The 20,378-nt window shown below is 40.5% G+C and overlaps 1 protein-coding gene across 5 annotated transcripts in view; it reads right to left on the reverse strand.

Annotated features, from left to right (window-relative positions):
* Positions 1 to 10,106: 10,106 nt before the first annotated feature.
* SCML2 (Scm polycomb group protein like 2) overlaps positions 10,107 to 20,378 on the reverse strand; it is a 74,331-nt gene continuing 64,059 nt past the window's right edge. For 4 of the 5 annotated variants that reach the window (XM_054056307.1, XM_054056305.1, XM_054056310.1 and 1 more), the window contains 4 exons: positions 20,246 to 20,359; positions 14,971 to 15,252; positions 14,106 to 14,269; positions 10,107 to 12,566 (listed from right to left, as the gene is read on the reverse strand). In XM_054056307.1, the coding sequence (XP_053912282.1) occupies positions 12,441 to 12,566; positions 14,106 to 14,269; positions 14,971 to 15,252; positions 20,246 to 20,359 (686 nt within the window). In that variant the 3' untranslated portion in view covers positions 10,107 to 12,440. The remainder of the gene's footprint in view (positions 12,567 to 14,105; positions 14,270 to 14,970; positions 15,253 to 20,245; positions 20,360 to 20,378) is intronic. The other variant, XM_054056306.1, reaches the window with a different exon arrangement.

Raw genomic sequence — 20,378 nt, forward strand, 5'->3', positions numbered from 1 at the left:
CTCGCATCCCCCATCGCCCTGACCAGGACCAGCTGCCCTGGCGTTATGGGGCCATCTCCAGAAGGACCCAGCCCTCTGGCACTGTCAGTCACCATGGATGTCCCCCACGAGGCTATACAGGCTGGAGCCAACTCCAATAGAAATGGATGGGCAAAGGGGGCTCATCCCCCCTGCGGCGCCTGGCCTTTCCATTGCTTAAACGGCAATGGCAGAAGGGATATTCTGAATAGCATCTTTCTGGGAAGTTCTTAGGGTAGCTCCTGCTTCTTCCTCTCCTAACCTTTCATGCAAGGTCAGCCTTCAAAGCTGTACCATGGGAAGAGGAGACGCACTGGCATCTCTGCTGGAGCTTAAGTCTGTTGGGAAAACACCACTAAGTAGGGACCATTTGCCTCCCACCTTCTCTCATGTGTGAAGCATGAGACCTACATTCCATCATCGTGGGGGAGAAGCGGCCACAGAACAAGGTACTTAATTACACCACGATTGAGCATTTCTACCTCCACCCCCTCCTTGCCTCTAGCAGCAATTACAGATTTTGTATATTGGGCCATTAATTTTCTACAGGGCTACATTTTAACTGCTTCTGAAACTTCTGTATGAGGGGAAGGATGTGGAGCAGCACTCATGATATATGGAGCTTCCATTTCTGGTGGCTGTTAATGGAGACATTAACACCTCTTGTGAAGTTGAAGGCAAAGTCATTAAGCTGTAATGGTAGGAGGAAGATGTTTTACAATGATGAGTATATGCAAGAAAGAAAGAGGAACAGTTGCAGACTCTCAAGGGCACCCCTGGTTGGCTCCAAGCTTCCTTTGACTTTGGGTGTGGGCTTTTATTGGAGGGGCAGAGGGAAGAGGATTTGCTGGGGGGGGGGGGTTACCTTCCCCTCTGCTCTCTTCCCAACAGGTAGGGGCTTTGCAGGAAGCCAGACGCCAAATCCAAGTAGGTAGACAGGGCTGCACAGATGATGGCCGCAGTACACAGCAGCCTCAGTGTGGGAGAGCTCGGATGCACCAGCCTGGAGATTTCTTCCACAAGGCAGCAGGTCCCCTACGCTGCCCAAGACACCGTCCCCTGACCAGAGATGTACAACTGAGAATTCAACACACGGCGTCGGCTGTTAGAAACAGGAATGAATCCAAAAGAACAATGAGCCACTTCTCAGCCAGAGAACTTACCTGGACAAGGAGGGTTTTAGGTTGAGAGAACAGACTAGCAGTCAGGTAAAAAGCAGGCAATAATGAGCACAAGAGAAAGGTGGAGAATAAGAAGATGAAAGCAGGCAGTTGAAGCAGAGGTAAGAGCTGCCTTCAGGCCTGTGAGCATCACACCTATACAGAAGTTAGCAAGCAGCCAGCCAGAGGATGAAAGGGAGAAGCAAAGCTGTGGCCCTTGGCCAGGAACAGATGACAGACAGAGAAAAGGAAGGTGTCAGCTTCAAAGACAAGGCTCCTGGGCCACTCGGCTTAGTGAAAGCTGGAAGAAAGGTGAGCACCGATTACTGAGAGGGTAAGGCTTTCTTGGGCTGAAGGCAGCTGAGAAGCAAGTAGGGGGGAGCACTGTAAATCAAATCACACACACAGAGCATGCAAAGCAGCGTGGCCTTCCAGCTCCTGCTCTGACACAGCAGATGATGGGGATGAGCGGCACCAAACCCAGCCTAGGGGGAAGAGGAGGGAAAGGCAAGAGCAAAGGCATCCATTTCTGCTTATCACAGGTGTAATATGTGTGACCTAAGCCCTCCTACCACCCACACTCCTATCCGCTAGAAAAGTGACCGGCCCACCTGATCGGTGCCAACTTTCCCTCTTTAACCACTTCTACCCATTTTCTACTCTACACTTCCTTGCACATCTGTGCAGAGGTTTGGACCACAGGGGTTCATTGAGCAGCTTCACCCAAAAGCTTTCAGGGGAAACTGGCTGTCAGAGAAGGGGCTGCCGAGCACCAAACGGAGTGATTCACAGAAGCCTGTGCCCCTTCACTTGCAGAGAGGCACCTCAGGACAGCGATCCAACAACAATAAGCGACTCATTAGTAGTCCTCATGAAGAATCATAGACAATGAAAATAGCATAAAACAACATTGCATAATATCCTGGTGCCAGATGTTTTAGTTTCTTTTTGTGCTCAAGTTTATAAAAAGATGCCGAAGGGCTCAGTCAAAGACCTTGTTTTCCTCTGGCTAGGATTGGTTCCTGCCTTCCCGAATGCAGCCAGTGTGCCACTGCAACATTAGTGATGTGAATTTGTGCAATTTGCTGTTTTTTTTTTTTTTTCACTCGCCTTTCACTTTTTTCGAATGCTTCCTCCTCCTCTTATTTAAAGTTTTATTTCTCTTAGACTATACCACATACTCTTACTGCTGAAGTTTGCAGTTCAGAGCAGTCTGGGTCAGTCCTACTCACACAAGTAAATCCCCGAATTTTAGTGCGGAAAACATGTTTTCCACAGTTGTTAAAATTCTGGTATAGCAGCCCTGCTAGAAAATCCATTCTGTTGTTCAACCATCTGAAACATTCATGTTTCATGTTGGGGAGAAAAATTACTAATCACTAAAATATTTAGCGCTGCTTTGTGCCCAAATACTCCAAGCTCTCCTAGAATAGTAGCGTAATGTCCTGGATTTGAAATTATTAGGATACTTTCAAACTAAGAGGGGAAAATTAAAACAGGAAACAGCAAGGCACAATCTAATAAATTCAGGTAAAACATTAGTTTTCACTAGTAACACTGAACCACTGGTAACAGACACCTCACATCCCTGCATCAGCCTATGCCTGGCCCCCACCTTGCTTCTGAGATTACTAATGTTCCTCAGCCCACAGCTGTCTCAAAAGGGTCACATTTTCTACATTGTTTCAATATCATCCTTCCCACCACATCCTTGTCAACGGAGTTCCCATCTTACTTTCCTTGAGAACCGAAGATAAGCAATGTTTTGTCTTAGTCTGGCATCTGGCAGACCAAGGGTGCATCACTGTCACACAAAACAAGGAGGTGCTTCTTTCAGGAAGCAAGAAAACCCCTACAAGTCCCATCAGTTAGCATTGGAAAGCTATTAATTTTGCGATGCTTCTGATACACAAGTCATTTCTTGTTTATTTTTAAACAGAAAAGCCTACCTGCATTCAAAGGTATCAAGGTATCAAGTGGATTTTTTCATACTTTAAACTAATGTTTCAAAGTAAGTACCTTGAAAGCATGGTCCAGCATAAGAGAGCACATGCCTGCCCTTTAGAGATCCTCCACAACTCAACACGATGGCACAAAGCTGCCAGATTCCATCTTAAAGCCTGATGATGCATGTGCCATGGTCACATTCCAGTACTCATGTACAGAGGGGTAAGAGTTGGGTTCAAAAAGTCCAACAGAATATTTAAATGCTTGTTTGTCCACCTTTTACCAATTTAAACAAGAGCTATGCAACAATGCTCCAGCGCTCTAAACATGCAACAACAAGGATCTAAGAGAGCAGAAATATTCTCTATGGACAGACTTTTTGGGCTAGATATTCTGGACATCCGGACTTTCAAGCGAGACCCCTTGTGTGGTAGACCATGGAATGTCGCCAACATTTCTTGGTTAGTACAATGTGCACCTGAACATTTTCTTCTAAATGCCAAATAGGTCTTTCAATGAAGGACTCAAGTAATGGGACTGTTCCATCAAATTTGCAACAAACTGCACTTTAGGTGGAGAATTAGCTCACATATTAAAGGAAAGCGAGATGGGTATTGAAGGTCTCATGACAAATCCTGGAAATTCAGACAATAAACCAAATAGAGTCAAGAGAGCGATTCATCTCTTTGTAAAGAAGAAGCTGGTTTGTGGTCAGATCACTCATACTCTCAACTCAGCCAGCCAGACCCCCATGGACTACAACGAGAGAGAATCTAGACAACTACTAAATAAAGTCATGAAGTTACAAGAAATTAAACCAAACCCTGTATTTCTAGGTTTTGGCTCTTTGATTAGTCTGGCTTTAAAATAAATCACATCAAGAACAACTTACTATCAGCAGCTCATTCAATTAGAAAGAAACAATTTAAAGACAGAGAGAGAATGCCCCAAGAAATGGGTAGGGAATTACAAGGACTCAGCCCATGTTTTCAGGTATCAAGTCAAGATAGAATATTTCACATCCCGAACATGGATGTGAATGTTCATCTCCAACTTTCCTCTTTAAAATCCCAGCTCAGTGCAAACAAAGACACTAGTTATGAATCAACAGATAGTGCATCCAAATCTGAAACAGTTTAAGTTAATGCATCCACCTGGTTTTCTCTTCTCTGATTTTCCATTACTTCATTCTTCATAGATTTTCCTTCCCATGTTTATTGCACGTAAACTCTATCACTCATCCCAGGCTTCCACTTCTGTTTTCTTTCAAAACATTTAAACTCTCCCCAACCTGTTCATTTCCTGTAGCCAAACACCACCCAGGCAAAGACAGTTGACAATTAATACCCTATGGTGAACGTAAAGATGTATGAAAGGGACACGGTTCATTTGACTGAGCCAGTCCCCCAAAAATAAATAAGCAGCTGATGGCATTCAGTTAAAAAAAAACAACAAACCACCAAAGCCAAACAAAACAAACCAACAAAAGCCCCCCAAACTAAAACCAACCAACCAAACGATAAAATTCCCAACCTCCCCCTGCTGCCCACTGAGCCTAATAAACAATACATTATGATGACCTGTTTGGTACCTCACCCCTGAAGTACATGCATACACCAAGGGTGGACTAAAACCGAGCATTTATTTATTAATGTCCCTCTCACCACTATCTTGTTCATGTGAGCACAGGGAATTAAAAAAAAAAAAGAGACAGACAGACTACCAGAACAGGTCTTTGCAGACCACACCCTGAGTAACATTGTCCAGGTGAGAAGCATCTGTTCATAACAGACATACCACCACCATTCCCAGGCGAGAAATCAGTAGCAACAGTACGTACACCAGAGAACAAGCAAGCAAGCTGCAGAGTTCTTTCCTTATTCTTCTGAACACGCAGGAGTGAGAAGTGCATGCAAAGATCCATCCCTCAAAATAGATGGTCTCCAATAAGAAGACATCCTTGTTAGCAGAATGCTTGGGAGAGATGGATGTTGAAGGAAGAAGAGTTCAGAAGTGTTTGAAAACCCCACTCTTGGGAATGTGGACAGCACTAGCACAACTGCTTGGGGGAACAGAGTGCCTCTGTTAACTACTGAAAAACCTCAACATGAGAAAGGGAGAAATCTAATGTAATTGCAGCCTCTTGCATTTGAACTACAGACTTTCTAAGGTGTGCCACCCTTCACTAAGATTTTCCCAGTGCCTTGCCAATTGCCTCAGCTTCCACCTGGGAGGGTAGATGAATCTTTGTCTTTCCAGTTCTTGACCTCAGTGCTGAGACTGCCAACGCAGGGTAATGGCAATTACCATGGTGGTTTTGTGGTGTATTCATTTCCTTCCAGCTGTCATAACTAGAAGGGAACCATTGGCAGAGAGGGTTTTTGCCAGCTTCAAGCTGTACATCTGTTCGCGTTTGTCTGTTCACACAACATGGGATGCAGTCACCCTTTCTTCTTGTGCTGGCATCTGTTTGCTCGTACTATTTGTCCTGGGAAGGCTTTGATTTCAGAGGCTGAAATGTGAATCTCAGCGGATGAAAATGTCTATATATTTTAAAAAGAAAATAAGTGTGCAGCCTTCACTATCAGCCCTAAACAGTGCCCCTGCAGATAATGAAATAAAACTAGCAGTGGTCTATAAAGCTATGAGGAGAAGCCAGCTCACTCATGACTCCTCGTCTTGTACTGGGAGATTCTAGAGCTGGTGGAAGCTAATTATGATTCAAATGGGACAAATTACAGCTAATCAAAATTATCTGCTAGGACAGGGATGGATGATTCATGTAAGTGAGGGATTTAAAAGCCTATTGGACCTCTGTAATGGCATATTTTAAGCACACATAAGACTCCCATCATCTACACAGCCACAGTACTGATTTTAGATTTTAAGATAAAGTCTCAAAATGGCTCTGCATGACCTTTGAAACAACAAGAGCGCTGACAGTTGAGGAACACGAACCCACATTATGGTCTAGTTAGTAAGCTTTACAGAGCAAAAAATTATAATCAATGCTGGAGGAAAAAGCAGCAACCATTTCACCACAGAAAGGGATGTAAAATCAGTTTCTGCCTCCCTGCATCACTCTAAGGCAGTTCCAAACGAGCACTTTTTACTCACTCTGATAGTTTTACACATAATAAAAAAAGAGGAGGAATATATGACCTTTGAAACTGATCTCCAGGGGGTCTTTTTCTTTTTTCCCCTTCTCTTTAAACCAAGCCAGCCTAACTTTACATAGCTTCAACCTGGCAGAAAGAACAGCAAAGATGAAGATGCCCATAACCTTTAGAACAGCTTCACGCATCTTATGTTGGAATTAAACACTCATTATCCTCTTATGTAACCAGCCAATCAAAGAAATAATACTGCTACCTGCTTTTACAACGTGTTTAGTAACATGGTACTGCTCTAAAATAAGCTGCACTCTATAGGTGACAAAAGGAAGACGGAGGGGGGGAAATGTGGGCCTACTGCTAAGCGAGATGGGGCACCTTGTTACACAGCATATGGAAAGGGCTGAAGTACTGACTGTCCGCTTTGCCTCGGTCTTTACTAGGGAGACGAGCCTTGAGGAATCCCAGGTCCTAGAGGCCAGGGGGAAAGGCTGGAGCAAGAACTATGGAGCCTTGGTGGAAAAGGATCAGGTCAGGGAATACTCAAGCAATCTGGAGATGCGCAATTCTAAGAGGCTTGCTGAGATGCCCCCATGACTGCTGAGGGAGCTGGCAGTTGCGCTGCGAGCCCACTCTGCCTAATTTTTGATCAATCATGGTGAATGGGAGAAGTGCCTGAAGATCAGAGCCAAGTAGACGTCACTCCTACCTTGACAAAGGGCAAGGAGGAAGACCCAGGGAACTACACGCCGGTCAGCTATACGTAAATTCCTGGGAAAGCGATGGAACAGCTAATACTGGAAACCATTTTCAGGCACATGAACAAGATGACGATCATGAAGAGATGTCAGCATGGCTTCGCCAAGAGGAAGTCATGCTTGACCAACTTGATACACTTTCACGATGAAATGAATGCCCTGAGAAGAGAGCAGTGGATATTGTCTGCCTGGACTTGAGGAAGGCCTTTGATACTGTCTCCCAGAAGTTCTTCACAGACAAGCTGTCGATGTATGGGCTGGATGAGCAGGCAATCGAAACTGGACAAACACCCAGGCCCAGACGGAGATGGCCAGTGCCACAAAGTCTACTTGGGAGCCTGTGACTAGTGGCGTATCCCAGGGGACAGTTCTGGGTCCAGTCCTGATCAACATCTTCATTAACAATCTGTACAATGGAGCATTTTGCAGAAGACATCAGACTGGCAGGAACAGCTTATACACCAGAGGGTTGTGTTGCCATCCAAACGGACATCAATAGGTGGGAGAAATGGATGGACAGGAACCTCATGAAATTCAACAAAGGGAAGTGCAAATAAAAAAGACAAGGGACAAGTCCAGGCACCAGTGCATGCTGAGGGCTGCCCAGCTGCAAAGCAGGTTGGTAGAAAAAGACCCGCAATATCCTGGTGGACATCAAGTTGAACATGAGCCAGCCACGCACACTTGCCACCAAAAGGGTAATGGCAACCCAGGCTGCATTAGGAGGATGTTGCCAGCAGGTCAAAGGATGTAATCCATGCCCTCTAGCCAGCACTGGTGAGGCCATACCTGGAGTGCTGGGTCCAGCTCTGGGCTCCCCAGTACAGCAGAAACATGGACATACTAAGCACAGTCCAACAGTGGCAGGACCAGGGTCAATGAGTGCAAGTTGAAACACAAGAGGCTCCCTCTAAACATAAGGAACCACTCTTTTATTGTGAGGGTGACTGAGCCCTGGCACAGGCTGCCCAGGGAAGCTGTGGAGTCTTCATCCTTGGGAGATATTCAAAAGCTGTCTGAACATGGTCCAGGTGGCCCCACTTCAGCAGAAGGGTTGGACCAGATGACTTCTAGAGGTCCCTTTCAATCTCAGCTACTTCTCGATTCTGTGATACACTCCTCGACTCTTACTTAGAAGCAGTTGATACAAGACAAACACAGGAACACAAGAAGCTGTAGATAACAGTCTGCTATATTTAATTTGAAAACTCTCATGTCTACTACTCTGAGCAGTATTTTTGGTTTTCCCTGTAGCACTGCTTTCTACACAGCTTTCTACACGTTACTTCCAGTTACTATTTTAAATCTATTATAGAAAAAGCTTTTAAAAATTATATTGTTTCAGAGTAACTGGTATAGAGACCCATGCACAAAAAGTTTCATAATTGGTCTAGACAAAACCACCAAGCAGACTTAAAATAATCTTTGATAATGCAGAGCAGGTAAAAAAAAACTCAGTTGGCTCTAACTGGGAACAGAATAGATAAATAGTATAGTACAAATTATCCTAAAACAGTGATTACCAGCTTCTGCTTCAAGTTGGCTCTGATTCCTTGGTTCTGGATGTCAGGCTACTTAAATTAAAAATTATTTACACTACAGATTCACATACACATACATACGAATAGACTTCCATTAGTTGCTCATATTTAAAGGAAAACTTGATCCTAAGTTGGCCCGCTGTAATAATACATGAATAGGAAAAGGTGACTGGAGCCCTCTAAGTTAAGCGGTGTATCCACAATTCAGTTCTCTGAATTTCACCTCCAATTAAAGGAAAGACAAGCACAAAGAACCACGGTGTTTCATCCGAACAGGTTTTAGTCATCCTTACCCAGGGCTTCATTTTTCCCCTGTAGGAATACTTCAGATACTCCAATGTAGAATTTTTGTATCACATTCAGGGCATAAACAATCACTTCCACAGACTCACATAAAACTGTCATCAGTTATAGAGAAGGTTAACATTGCATTTGAGCAAACTCTATCCCTGAGAGACTGGGAAGGAAGAAGAGTTTCTACAAATACCACGAATATTCAGATCTTCGCCCCTGTGTCTACTACCTAAATTAAAAAATGGTGCCCTTTTATTAAAAAACAACAAAAAAGGGGAAGACGATCCATCCTTTGAGCCACCGTTTATAAGATTATGTGGCCATTTTTCACCATCATTCCTGAAAAGTCCTACATGTCTACAGCCACAAACTTGTAGTTGACATGACTGCACTTCTAACAACGTGCAATCACTCTGCCATAGAGCACTCTTCAATTTCATGTTGCAGAATACCTATGCAATATTGAATTGTGAAAGCTGCAAGTCCTCCCAGGCAGTGGCATTTTAATTTCAAATAGAAGAGATCTTATGATGTACTGAGCAGTTATGGGACTGTCACTCAAGGCGACTGAAAGATACAGAACCAGATAAGCAGATGAATCCCTGTTGATAGAAACGTAGCTCAGAGAAACAAAGAGCATGTTGTCTTCGCTAATAAATATGCACCAAAAATACATGCAGTATCTTTTGAGAGAGACACCAGATGCAAAATGGCTCTGCACTATTGTTACTACCAGCTTCCAAGTTCCATAATTTGCCTGCGAAGGATCCAAGGCTACCATTAACCCAACTTAAATGACTTCTCAAGCGCAGGCTGATCACTATAAACAGCTACCAGAATAACAGACTTCTGTATCGTAGAAATGAGAAAAGTAAGTTTATGAAGTTCATTTGCCTTAATGGCATTGATTTAAAACACTGCAGGTCTTCATCTGAACACAGGACAAACAGCTTTTAGTGGCCTCTTCCCCTCAGGGGTTACATGAGAACTCTGTAAGCCCTAAGTGACAAAGTGCTCTATGCAAAACTACACAGCTGAATATATTCTTAAACTGCTACTTTGAAAACACAGACCAACCTAAGTTCCAACATTAATTGCTTCAGATAAACAATGCTGGAATGATTTTACCCCTTTGATTAAAACTTCCTTACATTAGATATTTACATGAACTGTCAAGAACTGCCAAAAGCCAGATAAGATAGCTACCCTTGCCTACGCAAACAGTGCTCACACGTATACACAGTGTCAAACAAAACGGACAGTTACAACCGTGAACAAACTATTTTATTTTAGTTGATAGATAAGAACATCCCATTGAAAATTAAGAATAAAAAATATATTCTGCTACAACATTTTGAACACTTGAATCTCACGCTACAGCATACAGTAAAATTCTGGTACTGCAGCATCACAGTAATCCCTCTGCACAAAGGCGCACAGAAAGCCTTGAGCAAATATTTATACCTATGATAGTGCCATGTACAAAAATGTCATTCCATAAAGACCAAACAGAAAATTTAAACAACTTCATTTTTCTTATGCCAATGGCAACATAAAAAATGTAAACTGTTTTCAGTCAATCACTTCCACTTAAATTGTATGAGATCTTTCTAGAGAATTTGGAAATTCAGCACAATAAAGTTCACAAGTAGTAAACAAAAGATATAAACAACATACTGAACACGTGGGCATGATGCTTTCCTCAACAGATAACTAGCTTTCATAAGGTTACACCAACAGTCAAGTCAGTATTTTCCTACTACAAAGAGAAAATATTCTGTTTCTCCAATCAATTTCTGACCTTTTCTCACTACAAAGAGCAGGCTTGTATTATTCATCTAAGCATGCATGCACCACAAGAGATATGCAAATCAAATCCATATAGATAACCTTTAGAGTCAGATGTCTAATGATGTAATAATAAAAACAATTCTCAAAATCCAAATGACTTGCTAAATTAAAATTGCATTGCAGTCACTTAAACTAACAAAATACTTGCACACTTGTGAGCCACAAAATTTTTTATTCTGCAGCAGTATCTCTGTTGAAACCTGAGAAGTATCAGACTGTTGGTAAAACAAGGCATTTTCCGAAAAGGAATTTGTAAAAAATACATTTATGCCATATGCTTTCATATAAAAAGACAGTAAAAAATGCAGTAAGAAATATAATAAAACCTACCATTTCAGGACTAAACCTTCCCTAGCAAATAGTTTTTATCACTTGCACTACTACATATAGTACATTCAGCTTCCTACACAGAAAGTATATTTTCTTGTCCCTGATGTATATTACAATTGGTAGTGACAACAAACCACTCAATTATCACCACTCACTCTTGCAGCTTATACAAACAGCACCAATTTTACCCCAAAAAGGCTTATTGGTTACATAGTAGCACTTCCTTATAGGAAATACAAGCCCAAAACATCAGAACCAAATGTGTCTCTTTCAGAAATATACCAGAATATATGGCTTAGAGTTAAGGGATGAATAACCAAGAGTATTGCATAGTACAGTGAACTGTATGAATAAACCCACCTTTTGATTGTTTGTCACCTTCTGATTCCAAGAATGGACAACAAATTAAACAGGTGCTAATGAATATGAAAGTAGTACACGGCTAAGTTTACTGATTAAAAAAAAACCAAACAAGAAATTGTACAGTTCTCTGGCACAGTGCAAAGTACACATTAAAAAAATGAATACATATGTACAGTGTGTATGTCTAATATATATAGCATGTATTTCCCCAACACATAACGTGTATATATAAAAAGCATGAACACACAGACCCACGCCAAACTTAGCAAAAAGATGGAATGTTTAAAATGTGGATGTTAAATCCACCTGTCCCAGAACTGGCAGTTCATATAGCCAATATGCCCTTCCATGACAGCAGTATTTAATGTCTGCACAAACTGACAACATACCACAAGTTTGTCCTCAAAACTTATCTAAGAGCTGATAATCACACTTTACAAAAGCTCATTGTTGTATTAAGCCCTCTCCTCCACAATCTTTCCCTCTCCATGCCTCCAACCCCCACGACCAATTCATATGGCTACTCCCTTTATGGAAATCCAGGAAGAAAAATCTAGAATATGATATCAGAGTATTACTCTGCTGGGGGACAAGACACAGTATTCACTACAGAGATGAGATCTTTTATTTTAAATTTTTCTTGCAATATAAAAGTTTACAGCCATCCCTGTAAAAATTGTTAACACCTGATGCCTGTTTGTTTTATTATTTTCCTTTGGGATGCAGCTGTTTTGGTTCTGAATATGAACACACTGGCTGAAGTCTGTAATAGAGAACACACTTTTCAGGATTCAGTGGGCACCATTATCTGACCTGCCTGTCCCCAGTCTCATCAACTGTCTTTCCCTGCAAGCTTTCTGAAATAGTTTGCAAAATACTAAAATGCAATACATATTTTTTTTCCCCCCCATCTCCTTCATCCTGGGTGGCTTCTTTTTCATTTTGAGAGCGCTTTCCAAAAATAAAGGTCATCTATATCCGCAAAATAGTCTCAAATAAAGGCGATGGCTGTGAACCTGAGAGCTTAGTGGGATAAAAACACACCTATTGTGGCATCCCTACTGGTTAATACTTCCCTTGTTTAAGTCTTTCAATGTGGTAGCACAACTTTAGAGCAGGCCCCAGCTTCAGTCCCATATATTTCATTATCATATCACTCCTCAGCAACAGTAGTGCCTTCCCATCAATTTCCTGCAGGAGGAAGAGAATAAACACAACAATGTACAACTATTTTAACATGCTACACTGTAAAATTCAAAAACATATTATATTTGTTTACACTGTAGTAAAAATTTATCTACCCTACATATGCATTAACAGTATAATTTGATATTTATAGATAGCCACTGAAATTTAATATATTTTAGTATGTTTTTAATGTATGATTAAGGTATTTGAGATGCTAAAGAAAATTAGAGTAAGTAAAAGAAACTATCCAAACAGCCCTCAAAAGTAGGTACTGCTGAATAAAAAGTGAACGGGTGAAGGGAAAGACAAAAAAAAGGAAGCTGCAAAGGAAGGTCTGTGCAGTTAGAGATTAAATGATCCAAGCACTGAGGCCTTGCACTGAACCTTGAACACAGCTGTGGGAGGATTCCGGCATGTGCATGTAAACAGTCACATGGAGGAAGGGACTACAAAACATCTAGTTCTGTGAAACAAGACAGATCTATGACCAGGTTAAACCAGGCAGATTGTTCAGATCAAGACCAAGAACAACTTAGATTTCAACTGCCTGGTTGAGAAGCTGCTGATATGTGACAGTCCTAAGTTCTTAGCATGACGTATTGTAGACAGGCAATTAGTTCCTTAAAACATCTTAACGAAAACCACTGTGTCTTTTTAAAAAAAAAAAAAAAACATAAACCTGACAGAAAAAGTGACATTTAGCCTTGTTATACAGCTAAGAATAAACCACAAAACAGAAAATTCTGTTAAAACTTATTCTGAGTTTCCTTCCAATCCAGCTTACTCCGAGATTTAACTAATAGTAGGAGTTGGTGCAGAACAAGGGTGAAGTACTATAAAAGAGAAAGCCACCCTCTTTGTAGAGGGCCATATATACAATGAATTAGGAAAGCAGCTCTTTGCTGAGTAACCTGCCATAGAAAATCACACTGAGAAAGAAGAGGGGAGACCAAACACAGCACAGAGAAACTGACACAGTTTCTCTCTCTAAATATAAAGTCTAATTTGGACTTATGAAACTCTACACATTGTTTTTCAAAACAAATGAATTCAGCATTTGAATTGATTCTCTGAATTTTAGTATTAATGACCAAGTGTAAAACTAATAAGACATAACAGCATCTCTTATTTGGGATAATCCAGTCAGGGTTATTTGGACAGTTCAAAACAGACTGTCTTGGAGAGGAGTCATCTATGTAGGCCAAATGCCCCACACTGCACATGAGAATGCTGCCCTCTCTAGAGGTACCAGGGATGACAGGGTACCATGGATGCTGGCCATTACAACTTAGATACTTCCATTATTGGTGTTATTCCATATAAGCTGGAAAGCAGTGGGTATTTACTTTAGTCCACAACTGGAACACAGAGAAAACATACTGCAGGAGGGATTTCATGAGGAAAAGTAATTCTGAGTTTCCCTTTAAGATATGAGTCTGTTCTGCATTCAATTGCAAAGAGAGTTATAGAGATAAAAACTGTACTTTAAGAGATTAACATAACACATAAAATCTAATAGAACAGAATGGATATGCATCATACATGTCTCCTGAAGAGTTCTGCATGTGGAGCTAGTGACTGTGGATCAGCTTCTTTCACAAAACGCATTACTTCCTCTATTGACCAGGTGGAAGGATCCTTATTCAATATTCTTGAAGGTTCTCTTTTTAGTGAATTCAAATCCGGTCCAGTTGTGGAACTTGCAGCTTTTAGTATAAAAAATATTGTGAAAGGAAGAAGTATCACCAGCCTATACACAGATAATACTTTTTATTTTGCGTAAGACGTTCTTAACACTAACATGTAGCTTTTATCATTCATTCTTTGAAATAAATTAAAATGAAATATTTTTTTGTTTTCCTCCAAATTATATTGAACTGTTCCATTTGTCTTTAAAGGCATTATGTAGCTGCAAATATTTACAGCAGCACAAACGCTAGCACGATGACATACTTAGAGGAATTAATTTGACCTGCACTTGGCTCCTGGGTCTCAAGATGCTATTAACAGGGAATGGGGCAAAGGCAAGTTAAGCTGCGTAGAGGGAAGGGCAGGAAGAAAACCTACCCCTGTCTTTCAACAACGCGGTAATAGTTGATAAGATGCTCAAGGTGTGAGCTGCATATAACTACCCCTCTCCAGTCTGGATTGCTAAAGAGTCTGTAACAACAGTGGGAGTAAAGTGCAGCAGGCAAGACTCGCTGGCTTGCACCACAGTATTAGTTCTAACAGGCTTAAGTTCTGCATTTGCACTTATGTTAGCAAGCCTGACATGCTTGGCAGCAGCACAACATTTCACTCCATATATAAGCTTTTCTATAGCAAAACCGTCTTATTCATAAGTCACAGGCTCTGTATGCTAATAAAAGTAGTTATATATTTTGGAAAGCTTAGCTACATAGCATACCTTCAATCCGTCTCTGTATTCGACTCCTACTGACTTCATAGTAACCGCTACTCCCAGCAGAGCTCAAGGACAGTCTGTGCAGGATTGGGGCTGAATCTGAGGTAGCAGTCACTGGCTGAAGCGAATTCCTGTAATATGCTGCACTCTCTGAAGTGCGATATTCTGTGGAATTTCGACGGGTCGGACTTGAGGGATTTACAGAATTAAGTGCAGAATCCATAGAGTCCTCAGAAAACCGGTGTTCTTTGGAAGTGCTGTTTTCTTCTATAGGTAATGTTTCTGCTACACAAAAAGCAAGCATTAATATGTTCAAAGTGATGTACATTATACCTCTGTTATTTAACTCCTTGCTATGTTCTTTTGAAGACACTGACAGATTGTAAGCCTGTTAACAAGTCTCCTGTGAGGCAGTCACTGCTGCTGAATGTTTGCCTCTTTTCTTCAAGTAATCATTGGGCTCTTATTGTATTTTTTAAAACACTTTTTGTAGCAAAAGATTTAACATGTCAAGTTTGAGACAGCTTTCAACAAATCATTTCAGTTTTGTTTGCTAAATACTTTGAATAAGAAAGTAACAGCGGAATTTTTTTCCTTAAAACTGTCTGATGTTAATATAGCTACATCAGGCAATCTTAGTGAAGCATTTTCATTACCTTTTTTTAAACATATTTAAAAAGCGAAACATCAAGAATGTGTTACATTTATTATGCAAGAAAATTTTATTATAAATAAAAACTCTCCTGTTAACAATTGTTTAATTTGTTCTAAACAGTAGAGGGAGTCACTAACTTCATAAGCAAAACAAACAGACAGTTATCTTCTTATAGATCCTAGTATATTCAGACACAGAGATCATCATTAAAAATTGAACAGGTTACAGGCCAGAAAGCTATGAGTGCCAGGTATGGCACAGTAACATAACACATCTTGACCACAACACTGTATCTTCGCGCAATTCATCCTCTGCACAGCGCACGGTCTATGAGCACAGATTCTGGAAAGCCAAAGACACATGTGATCACTGAACCCACAGAACAAGTTAAAAAAAATAAACCAGGTCTCAGGAAGGGAGTATAACAACATTCCCCTTTTTAGTTCTTATCCATTATCAGCTAATTTCTATTCTGCAAAACACAAACAATACCCGCTTAGAAGAATTTTTAGAGCCTGTCAATACTGTTTCTAAGCCAGATGAGCTGAGTTCAGCGGGTGCCTTTCCCTGTGCCACGAGACAGGAGCCAGGTGTGCTTGATTACTGAAAATTCCACTCTCAGCCAACCAAACTCAGGTCTGACTGGGAGAAATGTACTATGTGAGGCAAAAAAAATCCAAATAAAACCCCAAAACAAATCAATGAGGACACCAGTCCATTCTCTAGCAATCAAATGTATTTTTCTCAGTTTGCATCAGGCCAAAAAAGCTGGAAGCGTGATGTACAAATCTGTATGAAACAAATGCTGCTTTGGCAGGAGAGTTAAGAGCTGGAAAATACAGCTAACAGGTTCACAGAAGTGTCAACCCCACACTACCATCTTGAAAATTACTCTAGTGAAGTTATAAAACATATGCTAGTGAAGCAGCGTATTCTTTGGGATAAGAACTGGTACACTCTGTGAAACAAGTTTCTGAAATAAGCTTTTTACTACCTGTCTTATATGATAACTTTCAAGAATTTCTTGGGTGAGTACCCCGTTAAAACTAAAGGAAAAGTATTTTCCTAAAAATCATGTTTTCAACTTGTTTCATGAGGTCTTAGGTTCTCTGCTGAAACTTGTTTATAACTGGTGTGCAGGGAAGAAATGCTATAAAAGTATTTTGTTCTTCAGACAGCATGAACCTGAAAGGGAACAAAGGCACTCACCCAGCTCCCTACTTAGTGAATTTGCTAAGGCAAGATCTGCAAGACAATATAACATCTTTTACCAAACTTGATAGTCGTGGAATAAAGAAGCTTTTATGGACATAAGCCCTTCTCTTTCATATATACAGCCCCCAAAACAAGCACTGCAATATTTTCTGGTTTGTTAGATTTGAATCACAAAAACAAAGCAGCAACTGAGGTTTTCAAAGAAACAAATGAGAACTAACTTCTTTACATTCGTCAGCTTCAAGTAGTTGCTGCAACCTAGCAAAATGAAAAACAAAAGCTATCCTTCTATAGAATTTCAGAGAGACTTTAAGAGATGTAGTCAATGATATGGCCTATAAAATTAAAGGGCAGCCAACCGAGGGAAAATTAGAACTGTAGAGAATGAAACCACTAACAGAAATCTCAGTCTAAGACCAAAAGACAGAGGTGATACTTCAAATAGTTACAGCAAACTGTATGAAGGAGCCTAAGGTTTAGCTAACTGAACCTGTAGATTAATTCAGATTTCAGAAGTCTTGAAAGGTAGGATGAAAGAATGAAGACAATAATCCCCAGCAGAAAGCTTCAGCTAGAGTCTTTAAGCACCTATCAGCCAACTCCATTTAATGTCTTAAGAAAAAAACTTCTTTTAGTTATAGTAAACAAGCAGAGGTCCCAAATATAGGGTTTTTTTTTTCAAAAAATAATTCTTTTAAGTAATCCTTGTCAAGATTTCTGAAGACAGAAAGATTTTTAAAATTAACTGCACTACAAAAGATTTCAATTCTATTTATTCAAATTATATCCCAAATCTATCTCTGATGTTATATATCCTAAAGTAAAAATAAAGTAAATTTGGCTGGGAAAGATCAGCTCTGCTTTTTTCCCCAAGATACCATCATTTGAATTCATCTTACTGTAAATTCTCACTTCTCAACACAAGGTGGAAAAGCTGATATATTTCTAAGGCCATCATCCTCTAGAGATGATGTTCCTCTTCAGCAACTGTAGTGTCCAATCCATTTCCCCTTCCATTCATCTAGCTTCTCTACAAACACAAGGCTGCAGCAATCTTCTCAAAAAAAGTTGTCAATTGGTATTATAATGATTAAAAATCAGTGTCTAGCAAACGGAGCTTTGCAATCCACGGAGCAATGAATGAAACACTTCCACCTCGACATTCTGAGCAGCTGTAAATAACAGTGGAATGGAAAGAGACAAGAGGTTCCATTGCAGAATGCCTGATCTCTAGGGGGATTAATAAAAGGCCAGTAAAAGACCTTGTGTTTCAAACGTAAGGATGACAGCAGACCATTTTAACACTAAAGGCCTTAGCAGGAATTGGACGTTTTGTTTTCTTGAAGCTCCTCTGGGAATTAGAAGCCAGTCGTCCTGCTCCATACATAACGGGAATGATGTAATTGGCCACAGTAGTCAGAACACTCTATTTTCAGAGGGAGGGAGATTGAGTTATTTCCCACTCCGCCTTCCTTTATCTTTCAGAACTTTAAGAAGAAACTGCTAGTGAGCAGGAGAGACAGCAATCTGCAAAACATATCCCTGAGCAGATCAGAAGGCAAACGAGCTGTGCGAAAGACTCTTTCCCACAATTATTCCATTTTGCCTTCAAATAACATTTCCAAACAACTATTTCAAGGCAACTATGTCTCAATAGTACCAGAACTTTTGGGAGCAGATCTTTCTAGCTAACCAACCCATGACTGACCGCTATAAAATTACCTCCAGATTTCCAGCAGAGGACATTGCCCTAATGGGAAACACACAACACTACAGAACACTTTGTCTCTTGAAATGCACAGAGCACAAATTAAAACCTCGGAAACCACAGCAAAACACTTATTTGGATTATTTTTATCTATGTAACTGCACTTTATAATGAACTATTGATCTTAAAATGTATTTTAAGGAGTACATTGGCTTCATCTATAAAAGGGATTAAAAAGGCAAACAAGGATTAAAAAGCAGTATGGACATGCATGTTTACTTTGTGGAAGATTTCTTACAAGATAACGTAGATCTACTCAAACATTTGTTTTGCTCCAATTGAAACAACTTCATTTGAGTATAATTAAGCACTCTGTACTTATTAAATTACATACTAGAAACATCTGAATTAGGTGTACAATATATTTGTGGAATTAAGCCAATACTTCTTTTAGAAAGACAGAGAAATCAATAATCAATGCAGAACTGTATTTCATGCTGCTGTTATTACATACAAATAAGTGAATACACTACATATGTGTATATTATAAAAGAAGTGCCCTTTAAAATAAGCATTTTGAACATTTTAATTTTATATCCTTTTCTGCTTTAATTGTGGTCCTACGGCTTTTTAGTCTGCACAGAAAAAGAGATCGTTCTGCCCCCACTGATGCTAACAGGCATAAAACAAGCCCAGGATCTCCAAAAAGAAGAAAAAAAGAAAAACAGATACAAAGGAAGAAATAATTAATCCCCATCATATTTCAAAAATGCCTTTGGAAATGCTATGCAAGTATCTTGCAGCAGGAGGAAGTATGTATCATATGGGATGAGTCAACATCAACAAATTACCATGACTTAACCAGTGAAGCAGCAAATGCAGAGTAAAAGACCTGCATTTCCATAAGTCTCTCACTGATGTTTAAACCTAGATGCTTCACCTCACATCTGAGGCAGACTAAGCCTAGACACGTGCTCAGTTACTGCAGCTGAGCTGCAGTGCAGGAAAAGGTGCTATTCATCAGTGAGTTAAATCAATCTAACAGCCAGTTGTCACAGGGAGGCTTTGCTGCTCCCCTGGCCACAGCTGTGTTTTATTCAACTCCTCCCTGTGTTCATCTCAGTCCACAGCAAGTCAGTCTGAAGTAGTACACTGTAATGACTCTTCACCAAAACATTTTCTGTGCTTTGGCTCACTGGTTCAGCTCAACATCCAGCTGGGGGGAACCTGGGACCCACTGGAGGGACAAGGAGGCAAGGAAAGAAGGAGCAGCACAACTTTCATTGGCAGCTACCCATAAACTCAGCTAAATTGTATCATGAAGCTACACTCTTACTTACTTAAAGGCCCCAGTCTAGAGTTATTAAGAGTTGCTCTCAATTTATCTCCTAATCCATTTCAATGCAATTGGTTTTCTACTGAACAGCCATATATGAAGCAGGAAGCTTCATCCATCACGTATTTGCCCGAGCCCCTTGACAAAAAAGGCTAGCAGGTTTAGGAGGAGGACTGCTGGAACTTGCAGTAGATCCTCCCTAAGTGCAAAATCTGTGTCACTGATCAATTATTAACATACTTTCACCCTGACCCGTCAAAGGTTAGAGACAAACCAGACACATATGTTGTACTTGGTCGTTTTTGACTGGAAATACTGAAGCTATAAATAATCCTCATCTATAATACCAACATAATGTAATTACCTTCAGATGGATGAGCATCATTTCTAGGAAGCTTAGGGGAGAGAGGAGCAGTATACGGTGGAGAGTCCTGAGAGTATCGTTTAGCGCTCCTGTTATCAGTTATTTCTTCTTTTGCTGTGAAGAGGAAAGTCGC

Source organism: Cuculus canorus, chromosome 1 (genome assembly GCF_017976375.1).
Source record: "Cuculus canorus isolate bCucCan1 chromosome 1, bCucCan1.pri, whole genome shotgun sequence".
Classification (NCBI taxonomy): domain Eukaryota; kingdom Metazoa; phylum Chordata; class Aves; order Cuculiformes; family Cuculidae; genus Cuculus; species Cuculus canorus.